Source organism: Sander vitreus, chromosome 12 (assembly GCF_031162955.1).
Source record: "Sander vitreus isolate 19-12246 chromosome 12, sanVit1, whole genome shotgun sequence".
NCBI lineage: Eukaryota > Metazoa > Chordata > Actinopteri > Perciformes > Percidae > Sander > Sander vitreus.
In genome coordinates, this window is record NC_135866.1 from 11,917,885 (window position 1) to 11,943,976 (window position 26,092).

At 41.2% G+C, this 26,092-nt stretch overlaps 2 protein-coding genes across 2 annotated transcripts; one reads left to right on the plus strand and one right to left on the minus strand.

Moving 5' to 3' along the window:
• Positions 1-263: 263 nt before the first annotated feature.
• On the minus strand, positions 264-22,706 carry clcn2a (chloride channel, voltage-sensitive 2a). The gene is made up of 24 exons (XM_078264723.1): positions 22,556-22,706; positions 18,651-18,782; positions 16,390-16,518; positions 15,887-16,020; positions 15,423-15,512; positions 13,781-13,804; positions 13,322-13,400; positions 12,693-12,818; positions 12,155-12,239; positions 11,639-11,740; positions 11,059-11,161; positions 9,731-9,886; positions 9,579-9,648; positions 9,379-9,489; positions 8,612-8,825; positions 8,261-8,394; positions 7,305-7,543; positions 6,818-6,929; positions 6,639-6,685; positions 5,379-5,447; positions 4,775-4,813; positions 4,576-4,680; positions 3,611-3,697; positions 264-3,467 (listed from the first exon to the last, which is right to left on the minus strand). The coding sequence occupies exons 1-24, from the start codon at positions 22,704-22,706 to the stop codon at positions 2,952-2,954; spliced, it is 3,054 nt and encodes a 1,017-aa protein (XP_078120849.1). The 3' UTR covers positions 264-2,951.
• Positions 22,707-23,136: 430 nt separating this feature from the next.
• On the plus strand, positions 23,137-25,374 carry LOC144526693 (zona pellucida sperm-binding protein 4-like). The gene is made up of 7 exons (XM_078264312.1): positions 23,137-23,428; positions 23,525-23,712; positions 23,930-24,027; positions 24,100-24,257; positions 24,335-24,675; positions 24,764-24,839; positions 25,259-25,374. Exons 1-7 carry the CDS (start codon positions 23,137-23,139, stop codon positions 25,372-25,374), a joined length of 1,269 nt encoding a protein of 422 aa, XP_078120438.1.
• Positions 25,375-26,092: the final 718 nt, after the last annotated feature.

Below are 26,092 nucleotides of genomic sequence, written 5' to 3' on the forward strand. Positions count from 1 at the left end.
TAATAATGAATGAGGGTTCAATCAGAATGTAAAGCTGTTGTTTAAACTTAGTTTTGTACATTTTTGTGAAGTCATGTGTTGCATTGGTTTTCTATGGATATTTTGTATTGTTGTTTTTCTGGGTCATGCTGTGTCGTGGGTCGGGCTATGTTTGATACTGAATGTCTGAATGTCCTGCTTATATATAAATACGTTTTTTTTTTTTGGAAAGATTTTGTCGTCTTTTCCCACAAACTAAACATATAAGGAAAAAACACAATTAATTTAATCAATCACTCATGTACAAAAACAATTTCATGTTCTCTGAAAAATAACGATGGCGGTTGGATTTTAAATGCATTATTCTCCTATGTACAATAGTATGTACGTAGATCTCATCAGTGTATTTATATGTACAAAGCATATACAGGCCAGTGCCATATAAAGGGAGATACTACAGACTTATTGCTTAACTAGATACGCTGCAAATTAGCTTATACTCTCTCTACATTTAACTCCTTATGTTATCTTATATGGCAAGCACTACTTCACATTCTATATGCAAACGAAAAGTAACCACGCTAATAAATCGTTGCACAAATGTTTACATATTTAAAAAAAAAATGAGACCGAGTTGTGTGTTGCGATGATATCACATAAGATTGAAATATGGCTCAATAATGCGACAGCATGAAGCTAAAAATATTACATCAATTTGAGGGTCATAACGAGGACTCACACAGACCCTTTGCTCTATGACAGTTTGTGGGTATCACTGTGCTTCATACAGTAGTTACATTTCTCAACATTGTATTAGAGGCAAGGCTGGATTAAATGTACTGTCATAAAGATACGTGTAACATATCACGGTGTTAATATCTACAGGCCGCATTCACACGTGTGTGTGTGTGTGTGCTCGTTTGTGTGCTCTGTACAACAGCCAGTATTTTCCTTTCCCTCTGAGCTCAAGTGTTGTTCACTTTATCATGCTAGAAACACGTTAAACACACAATTAAATTCACATAGCAGAAAATGCAGAGGCAGTTCAAGTGACAAGACTGACAGTCTACATTGCCCTTATTGAATCAGCCCCTATAAAGCCAAACAAGGCTATGTGTGCAGAAAAATGATACTCATGGTAATTACAATGTGCTTCACAATTATTTGGAGCCCTGTAATACGCTTGAAAGGCCTTTGGAAGCTGCCTTTGAACAGCAGATCCCAGTTGATTTCGGGGGCTAGTAAAATGAAAGAAAATACTGATTATTATATGTGTTGTAAACAATGGAGTCTTGACAAACTGATGACACTGTAGCTGTTAAACCACCTTCTACTGCATTATTACTGTAGTTATTGCATATCAGCCAACATATAACCAACACCACTATATTTTATTATTAGCCATTAATTATGGCCCTCTGATGTATTAGTCCAGTGCTAGTAAATAGGTAGTAGTTTGAATTGATAACATCATGTGCTCATTAGAATGTTTTGTCTTTGTTCTTCTGTGCTTTCTTGTCTATTATTTGCTCCTTTTATTTTCACCTTTTTTTTTTCTCTCTCTCTGCTTGCAATGTAACTGAAGTCATGTAACAGGATGGTTTTTGGCATGAAGACTCAAATTATGTGTAAGAGTCCAGATTTTTTTTCTCTCTCACAAACACACACACACACACACATTCTATACTTTTATTTTGAACAAAATCCACGAAAAGACCAAACTAGTGTCATTGCCTTCTTCACAGAGCTCCACAAAAACTATTAAAAAGAGTCAAATTCTATATACACACCCCATCCTTCTGCTCACTAGACTAAAATCCACGGCTGAAAAAAATGCACTATTTACTTGAGTAATATAACCTCTAGTGCCCAGCCGTTTCAGGAAATTACTTAACTAATCTCACCTAAAGGTCCATTATTAGATGTGCTCAAGCTTTCAATAATTTCACCTAATCAGACCTTGCTAAGTTATCATGAAACTGTAGTTTTCAAGGCCATTCTTGACCTTGGAAACTGTAGTCTCAACTCAACTTTTAAGCTAACAGAAGTCCTTAAAGTGTTTAGTAAAAACAGAGATTTTAACATCTACAATTCCATGACAGGTGGGCGAACTCCATCTGCTGATATAATCGAAAGCTCAAAAACAGCAGTTCAAACTCAGATACGCTAAACATTTGTTACCCCACTGATTTAGCATTGCACGCCTTCAACATTGTCAGTCTCACAATGGATAGATACAAAAATGGTTCAAAATTGATGTGGCAGAACCAGAGATATCGTCTTTTATATTCCACACATTCGTCGTCAAAACCTTGGGCCTATATTAGTGAATAATGTAGACTCAAGGTTTTGACCACCGACAGTTCGGTCAGAGATTCAGGCCTGTTATTCAAGCAGCAGCTAATGTTGCCTCAAGCCCAGAGGCAGAGATGAGAAGCTGCAGAGGTTTTGGGAAGCTCACTTCCTTCTAACACCACACTTTGTTGTCTTAATTTCCAAAGTTGTATTCTTCAGATCTAACCAGGTTGACTTTATTAGCCCTCACACCGCTCCCTCTGTAGCCACAAACAACTTTTTTTCCACAAAACTCCCCAACAACTGTAAACAGACTTTGGTGTGTTTAATCTGTGGTGTTCCTCTTTAATGATATGTGTCTTTAATAGGAATCAAAGAGCCATGGACAGGACAGGGAAGTCAGAAAGAGACAGACAAACCTGTTTTTGATTTGGTCTTTTCATGGGATTTTGTTGGCAGTAATGAAAATATAGAATAAAAAGAGCTTTATCCTGTAAAACAAGCATTTGAAGCACAATAATGAATGTCACATCTACTCATGCCCACGCTCATTCGCTCACTCACGCCACACAATGTTAGAAACACAGGTATCTAGGCTGGACTTTTGAGGGGTGAGTGACCTCTACACATGTAAGACATGTCAACATTCATGAGGCAACAGTATGGATCCCCTCCAATCATTCTGATTGATGCTTAGTGTGGACGGGGATACCCTCTCCCTCAGGTTCTGATTGGTCCCTGCTCATAGATGGACTCCGCTGTTCTTGCTCCATGTCGCCTGGCTCAGGAGTGTGGGTGGGGGGGTCATAGTCACAGGCCAGCTCTGATTCCTCAGTGTGGGAGGGGCTGCAGTCAAAAGTAAACTCTGATTGCTCCTCTGTGAACGAGGGGCTCTCCTGGAGCACCAACTCCGACGACTGACTTGAGACGTCACCGGGGCTGGTTTCAAACTGCAAATTCGATTGCTCCGAGAAGTTGATGGGAATCTCTTTGTAGGGGAGATCTGGCTTGTCCACCACGTCAGGACGCTTGGGTTCGCGTGGCAATGAGAGCCCCCTGTGGCGGATGCAAAGCTTGTGTAGTTCCGTTACCTCTGATACACTTGTGCTGTTCCCACTGTCACGGAAACTGGCCAACGGAGGGCGCACTTTTACTCCAGTCACTGTCACTGAGCCCTCTATGGCTTTACGCAGCTGGAGATACAGAGCCCCAGCCGGCAGGGGGAAAAGGAAGAAAGCAGTAAAAGGGAATAGCGAAAGAGAAGGTGAGCATTAATGATCATATACTGAAAAAAATATCTATCAGAAGCTTAAACAAATAAAGGAAACATGCACACCTCTTTGAGAGAGACCACTCCAACCAGACGCCCCATGCTGGTAACATAGGCGTGATCCAGACCCAGCAGAGAGAAGATAGTGTGGGTCTGTGGAGGAGGAGAGATGGGTCATGGCCTTGGTACAGTCTCAGAGAGGGGTTTTATTTGCATTTTGGATCAGGGTCATATAAAATTGCTATACCAGGATCAGACAACATGATATTTTTGCCTTTTAGGACTAGGCAAACATAAATTCTTGCTGTGAGACATGGCTTTGGATCCCAACCAATCAAAGCTTGCCATATTTTACATTGTGTGACGTACATAGGTAATAAGAAGGTGCCAGGACGTGGAAGTGAAAGTTAAACCAATCAAGGTCCATTTGCCCTGAAGATGGGCTCCATTCTTTACTTACAGTACTTTTGCTACTTTAAGTACAGTATTTTTTGATGTGAATACTTTTGGTATGCCATTTTGAATGCATGACAGAGTACAATCTATGTCTACACTATGGTATCGCTATTTTTACTGTACTTAAGTAAAAGATCTGAGTACTTCTTCCACTGCACACTACATGAGATAAAATGAGCAACTGTCCCTCCTGATGCTCATTTAGCTGATATCCTCCAACATTAATCAAACCATTAAAACACCAGTAACGAATTATATTACAATTGCGTGTCATTAACTTTATTTGGCATTATTCAACAAGGATTCATGGACCTCATTAGTTCGTGCCATGTCCTGTATGTTAACCTATAACATTAACACCAGAGAGGACATTTAGGCTAGTGGTTAAACTCACAATAAAACTAGATTTTGAAAGGATCAAGTTTGTATTTCGGTCCACTTGTAACAGGACTTAGCTAGGTAACTGCTGTAAAAATATCTGGGACATTATTGTAAAATATTCATATGATAAATAAAATAGCCTACTATGGTAAAATGGTCAAAGTCATTTAGAGCTTTTTTTGTTGATATCGTACCTTATGCAGAGACGTTTGCTCCACCAGCTGGAAGGGAGCGGGATCAATCTTGCAGTTCTTGAAATCCACCGGCTCATCGAGCTGCTGCTCCTCCCACTCTGCTATCTGCAATGAGAAGGATGCCAAGACACTACAACTTCTGAACTCTTGAGTTGTAAAAGTCATTTTTGCATAATTTCTAGTGTACTGTGTGTCTCACGTCTGATGGGGACATGCCATCTTCCACTTCAGTAGATTCCTAAAAAGATGAAATCAAGTAAGACATACATTACCCATGTTTACACATTGTGTACACTACATAGTGTACCAGCACATACACATTACACAGGGAGCAATCTGAATAACATATCTAGGGTTTCAGAGGAAATGCTGAGAGAAAAGTTTGGTTTATGGCTCAAGCAGGGCACCTGCCACCCAGTACCCATAAAACCATACTGACAACACCAATAACACCATTAACCTTAAGAATCAAGCACCTTCAAATTAAACACACAACAAATTTCGACGCACGATGACACCACCACACGCAGAACAAGCATCACAGCAGTTTAAAGTGAACGCTGATGAAACATTTGGTTTAACACTGATGTTGAAAAAAAGATGAAACCGTTGCCACTTTAAAAAAAAAATAAATAAAAAAATGGCCTCATCTCTCTCTCACACACACACACTTTGCTCTCTCTGCAAAACCACTCTAATGCTTTGACTGGCGCACTACTAATATTTTGGTCCAGCACTCATTACGTGTGTGTCGCAAGGCAACGGTTACTAAGCAACAGTCTCTAGGCGGCAGACAATCTTACCGCCATGGAGATCCTCACTCGTTTGGACTTGGGCTTTCTTTTTTCAGGAGGAGCCGGCCCAGCCGGGCTCTTCCAACCAGGGAGAGAAGGCATCAACAACACAGCACAACATTAACAGAGCATCTTACACGGTGTCACTGCAACATTGGATCCAGTTTGACTACTACTGGGAGAAGTCCCTGAGATGCGAGCACAATGTTGCTGAAAGGGTATAATTACTACACGACAGATGAAAGTGAGGGCACAAAATCTGTACATGATTGATACACTGCCAGAATAAAGGTTTTTGAACATTTTAACAGTTTTGTTTAGCACTTTGAGTCGCTATATTTCGTAATTGTTCCCTTAAGGAGCTTAAGGTTGAAAAAAAAAATCATCTTATCCCACACTGTCTGACACTATCACATACTATTTAATCAGCTTCTTGGTTTCTAGTGAAAAGCCTCGACAACTATCGGATGGATTGCCATGAAATTCTGTTCAAACTTCCATGTATCCCTGCATTGTAATAACTGATATTCATATGACTTTTCATTTTAGAGCCATGCATTTTGGTCATTTTGCTAACAAGGGGAATGGCATTAAATCGCTTACTGGATGGTAGCAATTAGCTCAATGGAACGCTGTGCCTCAATACAACCTCACGGAGCTGCTAGTGTGACCGTAGACTCGCAGTGTTGTTCACACAACAGAAACAAAGAAAGAATCACACAGTCGGGGCTGCATGATATTTACACTGAGGGAAATATTTGAAACCAAGACTCCATGTTTTTTATGGCTGCATCATTACATCAAATGTAAACATGTGACATACACATTTTCCCAAAAGCTGATATTTGGTAACTTTAGGATCTCCACAATTATTTTAATAAAGTTCTGCGGGTTTGAACAATGACTGACCCAAGTGCATCAGCAATGTTAAAGGGGTTTAAAAATAGACAAAACATTTTTACCTGACTGCCTGACACCATCATGTATTGCTTAGAAGGTAACCAAAAAATGTTCAAAAACGTTTGACAGGCGGTGAATCTGTTATTTAGTGAGGCGGCAATGACTCACAGAAGTTTTAAAACAGAACTCCACAGCATGAGATCACACAGGAAAACCCTGCTGCCTGTGGGTGGATCCTGCCAATCAGCAGAGAAGACGTGGACGGCATATGCGTGGACTCAGAGAGAGCACACACACCCACGCATACGATATGTGTCACATTCATAAAGTACACTTGCACCCACACATATATCCTTCTCTCTTTCTCACCTCCAGCAAGTCCTTGTCTTGGTCAGCACAGGAGAGGGTCTGAGAACCTCAGAGAGAAAAAACAAAAAACAGAGTTTATTCCATTTGGATCTGCTTGTTCTCAGTATCCTACGTCAGTGTTTTAATGTGTGGCTTAATGTGTGTGTGTGTGTTCTTTTGCAGCAATGTAAAGCACGTACTATTTGCCGTCTCTGGGTCGCTGATGGCTGACACAGTTTTCAAGGCAGATTTTAGAGGGAGTTGAACGTTGGAAACCCCTGGGCTGAAGGAGGAAGACTCCTCTGTGGATATCTACATGGAAAATGTATTAACAGAGGAAGCCAGACACAAGCGTGCATGCACACACAAATGGCCCCAGAAGACACAGAAAAGACAAACACGAGCACATGCAGATAAAAAAACAGGACAGCACAGGTAAGGGCACAGACGACAGAGACACAGAAGACATGTATTAATGTAAATGTAGAAATAAAGCACATTTATACAGTTAACAATTAACACTTACCACGACAGTGTTGTCCAAAAACACCATCTGTGCCTTTACCTACTGCTACATGCTTCACAGTACACATGCTGTGCCTGATCCATTATTTAATCTACCGCTACATCCCAACCCAAGCCAGACTTTGCCCCAGCCCAGCCCTGGCGCCCCCGCACGCCTCACACCTGTTGGGTGCTCACCAGGAAGCGCACCACTTGGCGAGCGTTGGTGGAGGCGTTGATGTGGGTGTGGGAGCAGGGGGAGCTGGGCGTGCTGTCGGTGTTCAGGCTGGGCAGGGGATCGTGGTTGCCGTTGTCCTGGGCCAGCCGGCGGAGGTACTCCAGCCTCCGCTGGCGGCCCAGCTGGAAAGAGAGCAGCGACTGGAGTTGCAGTCGCTCTATGGAGCCCAGCAGGATCATCGAGTCTGAAGGAGAAGGAAGGAAGAGGAAGAAAAAAAGTGACAGGAAATGTGTTAGGGAGTGTAATGCAGACAAAGAAACAGGTAAAAGTGGAACACCAAATAAAAAAATAAAAACTGTCATGAAGTGGTTGTATCAGCAATGCTGATACAACCACTTCAACAAATGTCAGTTTTAGTAAGCCGGAGATTTAGTCTACACTCATTGATATACAAGGAACAACCTTCATGAAGACAGGATTTATTGCAGGATTGTTAAATTAGACTGCAGGTTGACTAAGTGTACTGTAGGTTTAAAATGATCATTTTACTTATGATATTCTCTGAATAATCCTATTGAAAAGGGGTGAAGTCATTTCAACTGGGAAACAATTGAATGCTTGTTGCATTAAGTTCTAAAAACGGTCAAATTACAACTATTGCTTCTCTTCTTCACTTCAGTTTCTAAATCATAATGTTGCCAATTGGTCTATTTTATTTTGACTGATTGTGTTTTCATAGCATTTCATAATCATGGTTTGTTTTTTGTTTAAAAACAAACAAAATGGTAGAAAAGCATGACTATAATCCAGAAAGTAAGGTATAGATAAAGTATGATTTTGTTTTTTTATACTGAAACGCAGGTATTACATCAGCACTAGTATCGAAAACAATAGCAGCTTGTTCTAAAAATTGACAGGATCAATTGACTAGTATCAAGTTGAACGCCGAGACTTTACTTACCACTAGACTCAACCAGGGCCAGTGTTTTGAGCTGACCAGTCAGCAGCATCTCCTGCAGGTCTCGATAGCACGAGATAAGAGTGATGTAGCGCACATCCCTGACCATGATGTCCTCCACTCGGATATTGTACTTCCTGAAAGATGGAAGAGGGGAGGAAGTGATGAGAAGAGGGAGCATGAGAGATGTGTATACAGGAGAGGGAAAGAAATGAAAGGTAAGAGAATGAGAGAGGAGATACAAAACAAACAAGGGCACAGAATCACTTCACAATCAAGAATAACAAATATAAAAAAAAAAAAGGGACAACTCTATTCTGAGCATTCATTGGAACGCTGCAAACAAAGACTCACTCGTGATGTCCCATGCCCAGCTCAGGTAGATAAGGGAGTTTCTTGATGCGGATGATGGAGTCGTACAGTGATGGTTGGAGCGACTGGGCCACGGCGTTGGCCAGGATCACAGCGATCATCACAGGCAGGATGTGGGAGATCTGACCAGTCAGCTCAAACACTATGACTGCTGTGGATACAGTGTGGGTGACTGCTCCAGACAACGCTGCAGCACCTGTGTAGGAGGGAATTAAAGAAACATCTTTTTTCTGTCTTCTCTTTAAAGCCATTCATTCACTTAATAGGGGAGGTTTTAGTGTGTGACCAGGCATCCTTTTTTTAAGAGGAATTACAAAATTAGACTGTTTCATATTTGATGTTAAATGTGCAAGCTGTGTGTTATTAATCAGATAACAGTTTCCTGCAAGACAGCAAATCCAAACCAGATTTTCTGCAGGATGTCATTCTAATTCATAACATTTAGCGCCACCCTGTCACACTTACCAGTGAGTCATGACCGTGACAATTTCGTATGGAACGATTTTCTATTTTACTTCGGTCCAAAATGTAGTGTTCAGCTTAAATGGAATCAGTTTTCATCAGTCACATTCTATAAGCTGGTATGAAGTGATTAAAATGGCTGTAGCTTTGCAGCGGGGGACGGTTTCAATCACACAGGAGAGAGGAAAAGTGAAAATTGGCCTGAAAATTAGTTATCAAGGCAAATTAGATACAAAATGGGGATTTAAAGCACAGTGTGTGAAAAGAAAACGAAAAAAAGAACTCACCAACTACAGCATAACCGCCGGGAACTATGGGATACACGCTGCCATCAGCATGTATGCCATCAGGAAACATGGTTGCCATGACCTCTCCAACAAGTCTGCCAAATCCCGCACCTGTCCGTCACACGCAGAGAGGAAGGAGTTATTAAAAGAGTTTCTTTACATTGCAGTAGAAACATTAGAAAACAGTGGAATTTATTCACCGATAAGAAAAACTGGCATGAAGGCCCCGCATGGAACCGGCATGGTGGTGGCCACGGCAGACATCCAGAACTGAAACAGAGAGACAAGTGATGAATCATGTCAGTCATCAAATCCTACACATTTTCTAGACATCATTATGTCGAAGGCCTACCTTCATGATGATGAAGAGGATGAGTGTGATGAAGACGTTGACCTGTGGGTGTTTCCAGGCGTGGTGGTGGCTGGTGTAGTCAAACTCCTCCGCCACGCCGTGGCGGCACCACGTGCGGTTGTCGAACAGTGCGACCAGAGACTCGTGCTGCGTCAGCTGACAGGTCGACGAGAGAGAAAGGCTATGTGAATGTCTGTTTCTTATTCTACCATGCCTGACAGACCTGTGCAGGAGGCCTTAAAAGGTCAGCAGCAAAGGCTGTGTTGGGATCTGCTGGAAATCCCTGCAGCCAAAAATGCTGCATTTGATACTTGATATGTTTTAATTGTTTTATTACAGTTTGTTTTCAATAAATCCCAGGACTCCTTTAATGATAGCATTAATGATACTGAGTGGATTACCCGGGTGAAATAAAGTATATTGAACTAAATTAAAATTTGTAATCTGTGGACTACAAAGATTACATTTTTATTACATTTTAAATTGTCATTTTGGGTGTTATTGACTTAAAAACAAATAAAAATAAACTGCTATCAGGGTAGGAGCATTTCACCTGCTTTACAACTCCAATTGTTTCCAATATTGTCTAGAAACAAAAAACAAAGTGTAACATTTTTGATGCCAGTTCAGCAACTTGTCTTATTCCGTTTTGTGTCAGGATTTTGACAATACTTTTCCACTGTCTGAAAACTGCACAGGACAAATAAAAGCTATTCTCTCAACTCACTAGCAGATGTTTCTTTCTTGTTTTGACAGTCTGAAAGGCTCAAAACCGATGTAAATGGATTGTTGTGCAGGACGATTGTGCAGTGTGGCAAGTCCAGAGGCAACACCAGCACTAAAATGGTGTGCTCTGCTGTATCTCTAAAAAAAGCTCAAACTACATTTCACTTTGTTGTGTCAATTGTCAGACATTTCCAGTGGCAGTACAAAGTGTCTGCAACCAGAGGTGTATAGTTTTATTTTTGCACAAATGCTGCAACGTTGCATCTGGCAAGTCTTTTATTTAGCAACTCTTAACATTCATCAATCAAGAAGCACACGTAGAAAAGCCTAAATATAAAATGATACTAAGACAACAAACATTTGTTTTCTGTTGTTTGCATTTGTTCAAAAGCAAAAACTTGTTTTAGCTTTGCTTTATCATTATAGTAATCCATATCAGGAAAAAAAAAACACAGCTATTGAACAGTTTATGCTAGAAGTATATACTGTAATAAGAGGAGCACACAACCAACTCTCACTTCGTTTGAAATTACCATCAATCATGAAACAACAGTCAAGGCTGGCATTCATGCTGTCATAAGAGTGTGAAAGTATGTTCTCACCTGTCCCGCCATGAACTGCCCGAAGCCCGGAGGGAACGTCAGAGTGGAGATCAGCAGGGTGACGAGAGCGGGATACACCAGACGCCTGACAGGAAGAGATGGACTGTGGGGTCATTAATGGGTGTGCTTGTCACACTGTATGTGCATGTTTGATTTCTGGGTGGTGAGAATGGAAGAACTATAAATAACTCCATGTGATGTGTGAAACTGACACAACTCATACAAAGGACATCATCTACATCTCTCAATACTACATTAACATTGTGATATAAGCAAACCAACATTTAAATACAAGTTTAGGGGCACATAAGCATGATTTTGATCCTTCTTGGAGTAGTTACAGTTTAACTGATTCAAATCTGGATTTTCGAGATGCTTCTTGATATTTGTTGGGATTTTAAAAGGAAAAATACAATATTTTGGGAAATACACATGTTCACTTTCTTGCAAAGTATTAGATGAGAAGATTGATACCCCTCTCATGAGAAAGCTATCGATCCTCTCACCCAACTATCGGCAAGAACGCAAATAAGTGCATTTCCAAAAATGTTCTGTGTAACATCAGGAATAAGATACTCACTTCCTCAGCAAGAACTTGTTAATAGTCTTCTGCTTCCTCATGCACTCTACAATCAGCCGGTTCAGGTAGACAAACAGAGCACCACCAAAACCACAGGCAATCCTACAGACAGACAAAGACACACCTGTTCAGTCTATTGAAGGTGAAACAGAAGAGCATCCTGGGACAAAACTGAAAAGCAATCACACTGTCACTGAAATACAATTTGACTGCACCTGGTTAAGTCACTTTTCTGGGGCTTTTTGACAGGAAGCCAACCGATATTAGGTTCTTGTTTTTCTCTATAAAAACATTTTGGCATCAAACTAATCAAATTTGGCACGTGCTGATGTGGATACAGTCTCTACTTGTAATCAGCAGAGTAAAAAGTCAATTTCATGCCCCGATCATCACTCTCAGCAGGAATGTGAACGGGAGGAGACTACAGACAATGATCTCTTCAGTAACTCAGGCTCCAAACTGGTCTGGGATCAGAACTCAGTTTTATGTGGCGTCAGTCCAGAGAAACACACTCACCCGAGGATGGCGAACGCCGGCAGCTCCTGAAGATCAAACGGAAAGTCAAGACGGAAACGGGTCTTAAAAAGAGCAGTGATGGTCTCTGAGAAAAAAGAAGATTGTTGTCACTGTGTGTAGACTGCATAGTAATATGTCTATTTGTTACAGATGCACATATATTACACTGACCTTTTAAAAAAAGGGACTGGACACTAGTACCACATGTTTATATTGGTATACTGTGTTAAAATATCTGCTTACAGATACAGAATCACAAATTACGTGATGTTCAATTCTACACATGGAGGTTTAAATAATAACATTGACCCTTTCCTTTAAAGTGATTCATAATATAAAGTATGATGAAATTACTACCTAAAGCTTTTTCCAATTCTAATTTTATGAGATCTTATTTATTATCAATCCAGAAAACTGAAAAAAAACAAAACAAAAAACCACACCATAGCAACGTCACATACAGAGTTACACAAACGCAGAAAAACTGCTATACAAATGTCGAATAAGGACTTGATACATAAAAAAAATTCCCCCTTACCTTCCTCCTGGTTCCACACCGCCAGCACTCTGAATATGAAGGCACTGAAGGTGGCTGCAAAGAAGCCCCTCCAGTAGTTCCTCACCGCGAAAAACGTGGAAGTGACCTCAATACTGAACAGGACCCCTGCACCACACACACACACACACTAGTTTATTTGTCCCAAGGGAGATTTGTCTTAGACAAATTGGCTACCACATAAAAATACATATATGATACATACATGGACAGACAAGACATTAAATACATACAGTGATGTATGGATGTATGATGTATCTGCAGAGGGGTTTTTTTAAAATCTAAATTTCTAGACGTGGATCCAAGTTTGGATGAAAGGGTACATTTTGAACTGACAGTGGCTCTAAAGGAAAGGTTACGGGGTCACCTAAAACAATTGGAAACATCCTTTAACGTGACTATTCATTCAAAATGTTATGTCAATCGTTGCCAATAGTTGCTGAGACACATTTTGTTGCTCTGAATCAAAGAGATAGACAGACAGACTGACCAAGATTGGCAACTGCTTTCCTGCTAGTGGGGTAAATATTCTCCTCCATCTAATTAGCTCCCGTAATTATCGACCATAACTAGATACCTTTCAATCAGAGGCTGCAGCTATGTTGTCTTACCTCCGATGGGAGCAGCGAAGCAGCAGCCCACACCCACTGCACAGGCAGCCGACAGCATCTCTGTGTTCCTCAGCTCGTTCTGTCCGAAAAGAGTCAGACACACACACACACACACACACACACACACACAGGTGTACATGTACGTGCAAATTCCACAAATACACAATACAACAAATGCATGTCTCATGAAAAAACAAATGCAACGGTTTTAGCTGCTGCTGTATCTTTTGATGTTGGATGAGATTACATATGAGTGGTGAGATATGGGAGGCCATAACTGAAAACCCAGGATTGAGTGTTGAAATCAATGCCTCGCTGTGATGGTTCGCTGAACAGAATCAAACGGCGCAGACCAATGGAAAAGCATCAATCTAACTCTGCTTCTGAAATGGACAGCATGGATTACTAATGTTGATGGAATGCCAAAAAAAGAAACTATCCGACTCGTGCATTTCATACCTTGCTTCCCTCAAAGGGCTCTTCCTTTAGCAGTGAAAGTGGAAGAGAAAAAAAAAAAAAAAAGAGACATAAATGTGTGCGAGTGCGATCTGTACAAGTGCAGAGGTTACCTTCTATTTCTGCTCCTGGAAGACATCCAACTTATTATCCAAACCACACAAAATCAAAACAAGCGGCGAATGAGCTTCAGCACAGTCTTGATTCGGCAGTGAACTGTATTATCATTTTCCCAAAATGATTATGTTTAATGGCTGCACAGTCGACCCCTGGACTATTTCAGTCTGTCTAACTGCGCTGACATGAGTTTTTCTTCCTCCTCATCACTGCAGGTTATCTTCCTCTGTATTGATGGTGATGCTGGTGCTGCTGGTACATGGAGGAGAAGCATTGCACACTTTCCACTGCCATGAGTGGAGGTGAGAGTGTGTCCTGGGGAACGGCAGAAAGTCAAGTAAAACATAAAGACAAGGAATATCTGTGATTGTGAGAGTGTGTGTGTGTGTGTGTGTGTGTGTGTGTGTGCGTGCACGCTGCCTCTCTATACTTTCACACTTTCAAATGGACCCAAAATGCCTTTAAATAAATCTTTCAATTTAGTCTAATCAAGTAGCTATGTAAAAAAACCTATGTTTTAAAGTACTGTCACCAGTGGCGACGGCCACCCTGATACAGTCGCGGCCCCCGCCTCGCGAGTTTCATATGCATAAAATGCAATATGCAAATTAAAGCTGTATATTTGTCTTTTTTTAAAGACAAATATAAAAGGACAACAAGCCTATTCGAAGAAAAAAATAATCCGCTATTACATGTACACAGATACATAAAAACATTAAAACAGGATTGTTGTGGAACTCAAAATGAAAGTGATATCAATCTTCTCGTCTCACTTTTGGACATAAAGCAAAATTTCATAAAATCGAAAACTATTCCTTTAAAGCTGCAATCTGTAATGTGATGTTGGATTTGTTGGAGGTGCCGTGCAGTGTCACTGAATTTGAACTGAAGTGATTAAGTTAGAAGATATTTTGCATTTGCGTCGTCAACAGGACTGGTATGACCTAACACAAACATGATCAATATTTTTTAAATATTTAAGTGTAGAGAGATCACCAACTACTGTAAATATAATGGCATGTTAATTAAAAAACGCCGATGATTTAATGTCTAATCTCTCAATTCGGAGCAGAGGACCATATATAGACAACCGGCTTGGTATAAAGGCACACCGAGCCCATTGTCGATATGATCATCTGCTCTGAACCTGAATAGGCACACTTCTGACTGCGACATGCTAACTTCAGGGAAACCTGTAATCTTGGTTGCAGATGTTATTTTCTTCCCAATTTCGGATCACATTCCCACTGGAACATGTCCGGTTGTGTAGTTTTTGGTTTAGAAGCCTTTATTGGTGATTTCTCACGATAGAAAGTGCCACTATACTCCGCAACAGTCAGTCTTCGGCTGCAATGACGGACGGGAAGGGAAGCCCAAGTGTTGACACGTGTGTTTGGTGCGATCTAGCATCTACCCAGATGCGGTATTATATGTAAACAGTGTATAATAGGTCTCTTTTAAAAGTAAACTCAAACAGGTTAAAATCTGTGCATCAGGAAATTGGCATTCCTTCTTTAAATGTGGTTACCATCCTCACCATGTAAATCCCACCGAAAAGAGGAGCCATGAATTTGCTCAGGAGAGCGGCGCACAGACTGGCAACATGAACGAAGGGTCCCTGAGAGGAAGGATGAAGAGAAATCAGGATGTAAGTAGACAGGATATGATTAAAAGCACATTTTAGTAGAGCCTGCTGCACTCAGGTTCAGGGGCATAAACCTTGCACGATTAAAGCCTGCTCAGACTCAAATTAAAAACAACTTTACAACCCCCCAAATAGGAAAATGCAAGTGTTATTAGCAGTAAATCACTTTCATTTTTTTCCCCTTTTCTTTTTTTCGCAGCCGCGACTTTAATGAGATTAGAAGAAGCAAAATTATTATATCCTTCCCAACAGGAAACTTCAAAAACTGTCAAGCAATCTGTCATGTGTCATTAGTATAGCCAAGAAGACTGTGATGGTAAGAGATGAAGGAAAAAGAAACCCTCTACCTCCTTCCCCAGAGGCATCCCGCTGCCCAGAGCACAGGTCAGACCGATGACTTTGGCCACAAATGTCTTAAACGTCAGGTACTCCTTCAGGACAACCCCCCTCAGTATCGTCTTCATCTCAGGAATACCTGAACCTGGGTAATGAAAAAGAAAGAGATGCCAGGTGGGATGTGGTGATGGAGTGGCGAGAAAGGATTAGTTGAAAGAAAAGTAATTACAGAGAGAGGGATGAGGGGAATAAATGAAGAGCGAGGGAGGTGGGTGAGGGGAAAAGATGATTGATTTGCATATAGTTTTCTGTGTGCACATCTCATCAGAGGGATATTGTATGGATTTCCTGCAGCCGTGACCACTAAGACACCTACAGCATATGTCCTTGGAGGCCTTATGGTGCATTATAGAGTCAATTACAATATTCAAACACAGAAATATGACGGAAATTTGAATACATGTGTTTATGCATGACTTGTTCAAATGTGTGTAAGTGTGTATCTGCGTCTTACCCACAGCCTGAGGGGCCAGAATCTGTGTGAATCCTGCTGAGAAAGTGATGAGCACTACAGGGTAGGTGACCCAGGCGATGTACTGCAGAAGCATGTTACTGTCAAGTCCACCATACATCCACTTCTGTGCTGCACACACACACACACACATAACTTCATCTCAGTATAATGCAGTAGAAAACTAAACCATTTAACAACAAGTTTCCCCATCTAACAATATTTATCGGTTGTGAATATATTCACCCAATTCCTCTGATCTTCACTATGGGTTAAAATAATCAATTCTCCAACTAAAATCAATCTTTGTTTTAATGATCTTTTTGGGGGTCAATTCTTAATGTAAACATTAGGTTGCTTCTTGCTTGTACAATTTACAGCATACATTCACTGAGAATCTCTTTTATATACAAGCAAAATTGATTCTGAAACTGAAAAATCTAATCGGGACTTTGTGAATCAGAATCGAATGGATTTGGAAAATCATTGGCGAAACCCAGCCCTACTTCATTCCCACCCTTTGACCTCCCATCTCTGCCTTATTCATGCAGTGGTCTGCACCTGTAGCAGCGTTGTGGCCTCCTTTTCCTTATTAGACAACACATTACAAGACATACAGATACAGACCAACACATTAGAGGAAGCGTTTCTTGTCCATATATCTACATCCATAATGCATCTTTTTCTTTCCATTAGGCCGACATTTTTCACAACTAAAAGCAGAGTTTTTCTAAAACACACTCCATAGCGGATAAATGCGAAAACAACACTCTTGCATTGGGCAGGGCAATGGAGGAAGAAGTACTTAAACCTTTTAGTAAAAAAATAGTAAAAGTACCAATACAACAATGTGAAACTACCCCATTGCAAGTTAAAGTCCTGTATTCAGAAATGTCAACAATATATACTTTAATAAGTATGCTAGTCTTTACACATAAAATTGCCTATTTAACTATTCTCTAGTTTAGTCCAGTGGGTAGTCTATATCCTTGATGATCCACTTCCGGGATTGCTCCGTTGCCGCCGGAAAATCCGCCGGATTTTACTCATTTAGGCCGGATATCCGTTGCCTTGGGCTTCCTTTGTGTTGGCATTTTAAACTCGGGCGTAGCACAAAATTCTGGGCCCTGTAGAAAGGCATTTTCTATGGGCCCCTCCCCGCATCCACAGCTATTCATTCTAGCATCTTTTTGGGCCCTCCTCACATGAGGGTCCTGGGTACTCCCCCCCCCCCCAGTCCGACGCCCCTGTTTATGAGTACTATGGTTAACTTTTTCTCAGATCTCTGCAGGGTAAATCCAGACAGCTAGCTAGACTATCTGTCCAATCTGAGTTTTCTCTTGTACAACTAAAACAACTTTTAAAACGAACACATGTTCCACCAAAACCTTCCGAGCCTATTTTGCAGCGGCACCCCGGGGTTTTCTCCGGTGTTTAGCACCGCCCAAGACGATTGCTGTAGCCAGACTCTCCTCCAGCGCGCTTTGGAGGAGGGTCTGGCAAAGCGAGACTGAGTAGGTCGCAACCTAGAGGATGGGCCCCTCTAAAGGGTCACGAGATAAATACTGAGGGGTTGGAGACGGGTCATGGAGTAGGGAAGATGATTTTATGTTAAATATTGGATACATCTTTTGGCTTCAAACTGTTGAACTTAAATGAATCCATCTGTAACAATGCATTGTTTTGCTTATGTTTTTGTGTAAAAAAATGTATTTGAAAACTAATTAGTAACTATAGCTGTCAAATAAATATATGTGCCTTTGAATTGAACTGAAGTAGAAGTGTAAAGTGACTGAGATTTTGGAAATTGATGTGTATACCAGTTGTGATACTCTTTTCATTATTTACAGATATTGTATTGACGTGAAAGAGGGACTTAAAAAGTTATCTGTATAGTAATGTACTGTTTTAGGATTAATCATTTCAGAGGATTTTCTTTTTTGCATTACAAATTTTCTTTATAGTTAATACATTTAGGGACCTGGTGAATTAATTCAAGGGTCAGTGTTAAGATGGATGCATTTGATGCTATGTGGAAATTAAAAATCTAATTTTTGGATCCTTTAAATATAAAAAATAAAATAAAAACTTTATTAGCTCAATACAACTCTGCGGCAGAATGCCAGTAATATGTATTAATACCATCTTCACACCACACCGGACAAGGCCTGGGTTAATACTTTGCTGCCCTTTATTCACTGTCTTCTATCCACCTGTCTTTCTAGCCCTTTCCTCTTTTTTCTGGCTCTCTGTCTCTTTCCTACCTTCTTGGCAGAAGGCGATGGCGTAGTCCATGACCCAGCTGACAAGAGCCATGAGCAGCCCCAGCAGAATGAGGAAGATCCAGTCCTCCCCCACCCGCGAGATCAGGAACTTCTGGCAGCGGGATGCACACACTGACGACACAGAGACAGGAAGGGACAGAGGAAATGCAAAAGTAAAATCTCTAATTAATCTTCAAGGTGTGAAAAGAGACAGAAGAAATATATTTGTTCGTGTGACTCTTTAAAAGAACAATTGAAAGACATCACCTTGGACTTTGAGAAACTGGGATGGACATTTTCACTATTTTCTGACTTTTTTTTGGGGGGGGGGGGCATATTAGGCCTCTATTTATATAGGACAGCTGAAGACATGAAAGGGGAGAGAGAATGACATGCAGCAAAGGGCCACAGGGTGGAGTCGAATCTGCGGCTGCTGCGTCGAGTAGTAAACCTCTATATATGGGGGCCTGCTCTACCAGGTGAGCTATCCAGGCACCAAATGATTAATAGGATAATCGACAAAAATATCGGCAGATTAATTGATAAAGAAAATAATAGTTAGTTGCAGCCCTATCAGGAATGTATTTTGGTCCTAAACTACTGAGAGATTTGTAGACAAGATTTAGCAAATTAATGTCTATTCTGTTGTATTCTACTCTGGTAAGATCATTCTGAATTAGCTAAAATTTCCTGAACAGAAAGAAAAAAACAATTATCATGCTGTGTGAATAAAGGATCCAATTTCACATGAAAAACTAAAAAGGAGAATGGTGTATTATAAAGATACAATGATTAGATTGGACAGAGAGAGCTATTATCCATTTAACCGGTGCGAGTGAGCAGCTGAAATAACAATAACAAACTGGAGGTTATTATGTGGTGAATATGTTGAATGTGAGCATCGCTTCATCCACCTCAAATATCAAAAATACAGAGACAAAACAAAAATGGGTCACAGTTTTAAATTCTACCATTACATTATAATCTATAACTCTGAGCTAGGTCAGCTAAAAGAAGCATCACTGGACTCATTTCCTCTCCTTCTCTGCGGATAGCCAAAACCTGGAATTCACTTCAACATTGAGAGCATTCATAGATGTTCCCATCCCAAGAGAAGCTAAAGATATGCTACTAACACATTTACCAGATCCATATTTCATAAATTTCATATTTTACTCTCCCGCTTTGAAGTCATATAGCCACAGACAAGGTATGGAAGTCACAGAGGGATTAACACATCACTGGTTATAGAATTTTCTTTAATAGGATCTGTTAAAAGTAAAGAATATCGACAGACTTATCCTTTAAGGCTGAATTGAGTTCCACTTTAAAACTATTTCATCTGGACATTTTACTTGTGGAAAGTTTCAAGCTTTAAAAATTAAAGAATGGCTCAAACTATTTCTAAAATCACATAAACATAACGTGACAGAAATCTCACAGAGACATTGTTACCCCCCTTATCCTTTCCTTGTTTTAACTCATAGTTTTAACTTTTCTTTTTCTACAATAAGTCAAATTTGTGACTATGCCGCTTGTACAATTGGAAAAATAGTAGTACTTCCCCTTCATGATAGCGTTCACAAATATTTCTTGCTGTTTGAATGACATTGCTACGGTCTAGACAATCATAAACAATATACTAAATGACATTGCATCAGTCTTTCTGGTGCAAGAATTCGGGTCAGGGGGCGATGCGGAGTCTCCTGAGGGAACTGTGTGTATGACGGGGCAGGCTGCCTGGCCAGGCCACCTGCTGGATGGTAAGTTGCCAACAGAAAACATACACATACAAACTCACTCATGTGCAGACAAACCCATCACACAGTGGATACACCAATGTCAGAGAGAAATATTTAAACATAAATACAGCATATCTGTGCAGATTAGACTGCACAGATCCATGTGGACGAAGCTGGGAAGACACACACACACACACACACACACACCTTGGCTCGCACTAACATCCGCAGGCTCAGTGGCGATCGCAGATGTCTTCTCCTGATCCCGTTATAAAAGTCACACCCAACGCCAGACATTTTCTCCACCTCTGCTAGTCCTGCATTGCATCACTTAAAGCCAACTATATGTAAATCAGGAATAAATCTAAAAATACCAAAACAAATTCTACTAAAAACAGTATATGCAATGATGTGACATAAGACATAATGATGCTATAAAATCCCAGAAAGATCACACCGAGTCAAAATAAATGCAGTGAGGCAGTACATATTTCCCGCTCTTCATCACGACCAGTAGCAGAGCCCTTGGCTGCATGTGTAGGCTGCCTTGTTCAAAAGCTGCAGCTCCAGTTACTGATCTGAACCGAGGCACACTCATAGTCCATCATCCACAGAGATGATGTTCCCACACAGATACACCATGAGAGGAAAACACTAAAACTCCCACATCCTCCAAATCTGAAGGTTCTCTCCTTTACACATGACTTGACAAGACAACAGCAGAGCCTGTCCAGCCTGAGCGTCCAGCCTGAGCGTCTATCTAAAGACAAGGCTAAAAATACAAACATAGCTTGATCTACGAGCACACAGCACACTGACAGCAAGCACACAAATCACTCTGGCTGGCTCCTGATCTGAGACTGATTGTTTTAAATGGCTTCCATTACAGCGAGCGAGCGAGGCTAGGCTGATATAGTGTAGCTTTCACCTGTGGTGCAATGTATCGAGCTTTAATCAGATCACTAGTCACCAGGACAAAGAGGCAGAAACGGCTTGTGGGAAAAAAGCCATACTGGCTCACTTGTGCAAACACATGTGAAAACAAACTGGATTTCTCTCCTTGTACATTTTCTCAATTTTGAGATTATCTAATCATGTTTTAAGACTTTGTGTTGATTTTTATATCTAAAAAGGTCAGTTCAACTAAATCTGGGGGTGCAACTAACCTGTCCAGGACAGGTTCAACTCTGTGGGCCCCCCCCAATATAGAATTGAGACAACTGCAACTACATTTCCCATACTTTAGGGAATGTAAACAGGAAGTATATTGTCATCATGGATTCAAAGAGTTACACCACAGGCTAAAACTTGAGCCAATTTCTAAGCTTATCTTTGTTTACATTTTGGCACCATAAAAGTATGCCAATAGATGTACAAAACACCTACAGTATCCCTGTATGACATTGATACTGTTGAAAATCAGCTAAGTTCTGGAGTAATGAAGAGTGTCTTTTTTTCTATGATTTTAATATATTTAAACCCCTAAAACCCAAAGATATTTAGTTTATGATGATAGAAGTCTAGGAAAACCAGGAAATTCTCGGTGTATTCAGTGTGAATAGTTTTATGGGGACTATTTCTACAGGGGAAAGTAGTTCTAATGTTTCAATTTGGGTGACTTGCAAAAAAAATCTCTTTGATTTCAGTAACTTGCATAAATGAAGGTTAAATAAATAGATACAAATAAGCAAAGTCTGCCACACACACACCTAAAGTAGAGCTCTCTTCCGGTGCCACTCCATTATCTGCAGTCATCTGGGAAGACTAGACATAAAATAATCTGACAGTTCAGATCAGAGTTCTCACAAAAATACACACACCCCAAAGCAAATATCTCTCCACAGTACACAAACACACATTTGTGTACACGGTGGGCCACTGGCAGCCAGCAGAGGGGGCAGTCTTTGTCTAACACTGAGACAGCCCTTATTGGCTGGAGGTCATTGCTCAGATCAGTCATGTTCACATCCTCTCCTGCTCCCTTGTCAGGTAGCCGCTCTGTTGTACTCAATGTTGTCACAACTTTAACCCATGCCAGAGTGCCCCACCCACACACACACACACACACACACAGTCTGACATTCCGAACATGAGCACTACACTACCTGCACACTTTGTCTCTGCAAGAACACTGTGAAGACGATTTAGACCTTTATCACTTACAATGGCACTTTGCACATGGCTCTTTCTCATAATCCAGCAGATCTGCAGCACGACTGCGAACACTGGTGTTCCTCCGCACTCCTCCATCTCGTAGGCGGGCTGCTTCCTCCTTGGCATACACACCCAGCTCCTGAGTGTACCGCCCATACATCTGTGCGCATGAAAGACAGAAAAAAAGACAGCTTTTATGCAGGTGGTAGGCAGTGGGAGGCAGTAAAAGAAATGTCATAATACAGTGTTGGGTCACAGTAAAGGTAGTCAGCTTGTGTAAACACACTAAGGTTCAAACTCAGAGTAAACATGGCCAGGTGTCGAAAAATTCACTGCCTGCAACTCTGCCTGTCTTTTTAAGAAATAAAAATCCACTCAGTTTTGACTGTGTAATGACTTCTTTTCAGAGAGATGAGCAGACAATGAGCTCCACCTGCCAGCTCCCAGCTGATTAACTCTGCAGGGCTGCCACACAATTGACACCTAACGATGAGAGGAGTTCTCAGCAAACAACGCATAATCAATCATGTATAAAGCCTGCGTCTGATCCGTATGTGCTGTTAGAGCTTTGGTGCAGTTCTAATACCATAATGGAACTTTTCAAAAATCTGTTTGGGGTGATGGTTGTAGTAGTTGTTGTTTTGACTTGTGATGTTACTGCCCAGCATCACTGGATGTTACCTCAGCAGCAAAACCAACCTCCTCTTCCTTCTCAGCGGTCTCAACAGCCATTTAATGTCCCTCCACCTGCAGCTCCCTTTGATAAATGCCTGGTGATGCAGGAAAACAAGATCCAGTGTGGGACTGAAGATATCACTGCTGAACAGTGTGAAAACATAAACTGCTGCTTTGATGGGCAGCAGTGCTACTATGGGAAAGCAGGTATGTGCTCTAGACTAGTTTCCAGTGCCTCTCAAACGCTGCATGGAAAGGGTAAAATATCTGCAACTTTCTCATCTATTTTTTTTCCTCACCCAGTGACCGTGCAGTGCACCAGGGATGGCCAGTTTGTGGTGGTCGTGGCTCGAGATGCCACTTTGCCCCACATAGATGTGGAGTCGGTCAGCCTGCTGGAAACAAATGACCCCTCCTGTACCCCTGTGGGCGTCACCTCTGCTTTTGCCATCTTTCAGTTCCCTGTTACTGCATGTGGTACTACACTCAAGGTGATTGGTGCAGTTTTTGCTTTAGTTACTATACAAGTTAAGTCTGACAAATTTTTTTCATGTTTATAAAATGTCAAATTAAGGAAGGCTGGCATGTGTTACCCTGGCCCAAAATTCAGTCTACAATGATGTAAACACGAGATATTGGCAATTGTCACATTTAAGATTGAAACAAAATGTCTGCCTTCATAAATGACGAATTGGTTTCCTCCTGCAGGAGGATGAGAGTTACGTGGTATACGAGAACCACATGTCTTCTTCGTATGAAGTGGGAATTGGACCCAGAGGATCGATCACCAGGGACAGCCATTTTGAGTGAGTGTGTAAAATTGATCTCCTTATTGGTTTTATGGTCCACTGAGATTTACAAGTTCTGCTCTCCAACAGGTTATTGTTTCAGTGCAAGTATTCTGGCTCAGCTGTGGAGGCTCTCGTTATGGAGGTGAATGCTGTTCCTCCACCTGTGTCGGTCGCTGCTACAGGACCTCTTAGAGTGGAGCTCAGACTGGGCAACGGGCAGTGTCACTCAAAGGGGTGTGTGCAGGGTGAGTGGCACAAGAGCCTTATAATGATGCTAGCTAGTTTAGAATTTTACATACTAAACTATATGTTGTGATTGCAGAAGAGGCAGCGTATAGCTCCTTCTACACTGCAGCGGACTACCCAATCACTAAAGTGCTGAGAGAACCTTTGTATGTGGAGGTGAACATCTTGGAGAGGTCAGATCCGAACCTCATTCTGAACCTGGAGCACTGCTGGGCCACCTCTGCACCCAATCCTCGCAGCCTGCCACAGTGGGACCTTCTGGTTGACGGCTGTCCCTATCATGATGACCGTTATTTAACCACAGTGATTCCTGTGGATGGCTCCTCTGGGCTTTCTTACCCAACGCACTACAAACGTTTCAGCGTTAAAATGTTCACATTTGTGGCTCAAGACACCTATTCTACGAAGCAAGATGCGGTAATATACTCATGGCGCAATATCAGTCCCTAAAACAACTTAGTCTAGTTGTAGTTTCCTACAGAATATGCAACTTTTAATTTTTCAGGTGTTCCTCCATTGTGCTACGGCAGTGTGTTCTCCCAGCAGCACTAACTCCTGTGAACAGTCATGCCACCGGCAACGTAAGTAACCGAAGATTTTGACAGCTTGTCTCAACCCTGCTACTGGAGAGCTGAAAAAGGTGTGGTAGTAGCTCTCCAAGAGCAGGTTTGGAGACCACTAAAAAAAAATGCCATTTCTGTCATGAAATGGTATTCCTGTTAAAAGCTTTAAGCCACAGCAGGCTGCCAAATAAGTTGTTAGCACTATGGTCATTGGCCTTATGTTACACTCCTCGCAGTGAGTGTGTATCTACATTTTTAATTTGGGGGGGTGGAAAATTATTGATCCGACTAGATGGATTGGTGCAAATGGGAAGGCAGTTCTTACTTTGGAGAAGCTTTAACCAAATGTTTGTATTTGTGCTTTACAAAATGACTATCACTTTTGTATGGGATTATGAACATGTTAAGTGACGATGTACTTTCCATTCTTCTTGCAGGAAGAAGTGTGGCTGCAATAAGGAAAGTTTCCTCAAGTCAGAGGGCTGTAGTATCAAGCGGAGAGGTGATGCTGACTGAGAAGAGACTATCTGCTCCTTTCAAATCAGCGAGATGACCGTCAGATATGGCAGCCAGATTTAGCCTTTTAATAAAAAGCTTGTTAAAAGCTCATGCTTACAATTGGGTCTGGTCTTATATTTTCCTACTTGAAGGTCACATGCTATACAGGTGCTAGTCATAGAATTAGAATATCATGAAAAAGTTGCTTTATTTCAGTTAAAAAGTGAAACTTGTATAATGTATTCATTCCACACGATATATGTCAAGTGTTTATTTCTAATTTTGATGACTATAACTCAACTAATGAGAACCCCAAATTCAGTATCTCAAACTAGAATATTGTGACAAGGGTCAATATTTAAGACACCTGGTGCCACACTCTAATCACATTAACTCAAAACACCTGCAAAGGCCTTTTTAAATGGTCTCTGTCTAGTACTGTAGACTACACAATCATGGGGAAGACTACCGACTTGACGTCGGTCGAAAAGACGACCATTGACACCTTGCACAAGGAGGGGCAAGACACACAAAAGGTCATTGCTAAAGAGGCTGGCTGTTCAGAGCTCTGTGTCCAAGCACATTAATAGAGAGGGGAAGGAAAAGATGTGGTAGAAAAGTGTACAAGCAATAGGGTTAACGGCACCCTGGAGAGGATTGTGAAACAACCCATTTAAAAATGGGGGGGGATTCACAAAGAGTGGACTTCAGCTGGAGTCAGTGCTTCAAGAACCACCACGCACAGACGTATGCAAGACATGGGTTTCAGCTGT

Coding starts and splice junctions, on each gene's coding strand:
- clcn2a (XM_078264723.1), bottom strand. CDS start 22,706: ATGTATGGGCGGTACACTCAGGAGCTGGGTGTGTATGCCAAGGAGGAA. Junction 8,826..9,378: donor CGGCGGTTATGCTGTAGTTG/GTGAGTTCTTTT, acceptor CCTCCTACACAG/GTGCTGCAGCGTTGTCTGGA. Junction 6,686..6,817: donor CGACCCAGAGACGGCAAATA/GTACGTGCTTTA, acceptor TTTCTCTCTGAG/GTTCTCAGACCCTCTCCTGT.
- LOC144526693 (XM_078264312.1), top strand. CDS start 23,137: ATGGAACTTTTCAAAAATCTGTTTGGGGTGATGGTTGTAGTAGTTGTT. Junction 23,713..23,929: donor CATGTGGTACTACACTCAAG/GTGATTGGTGCA, acceptor TTCCTCCTGCAG/GAGGATGAGAGTTACGTGGT. Junction 24,258..24,334: donor CTCAAAGGGGTGTGTGCAGG/GTGAGTGGCACA, acceptor TTGTGATTGCAG/AAGAGGCAGCGTATAGCTCC.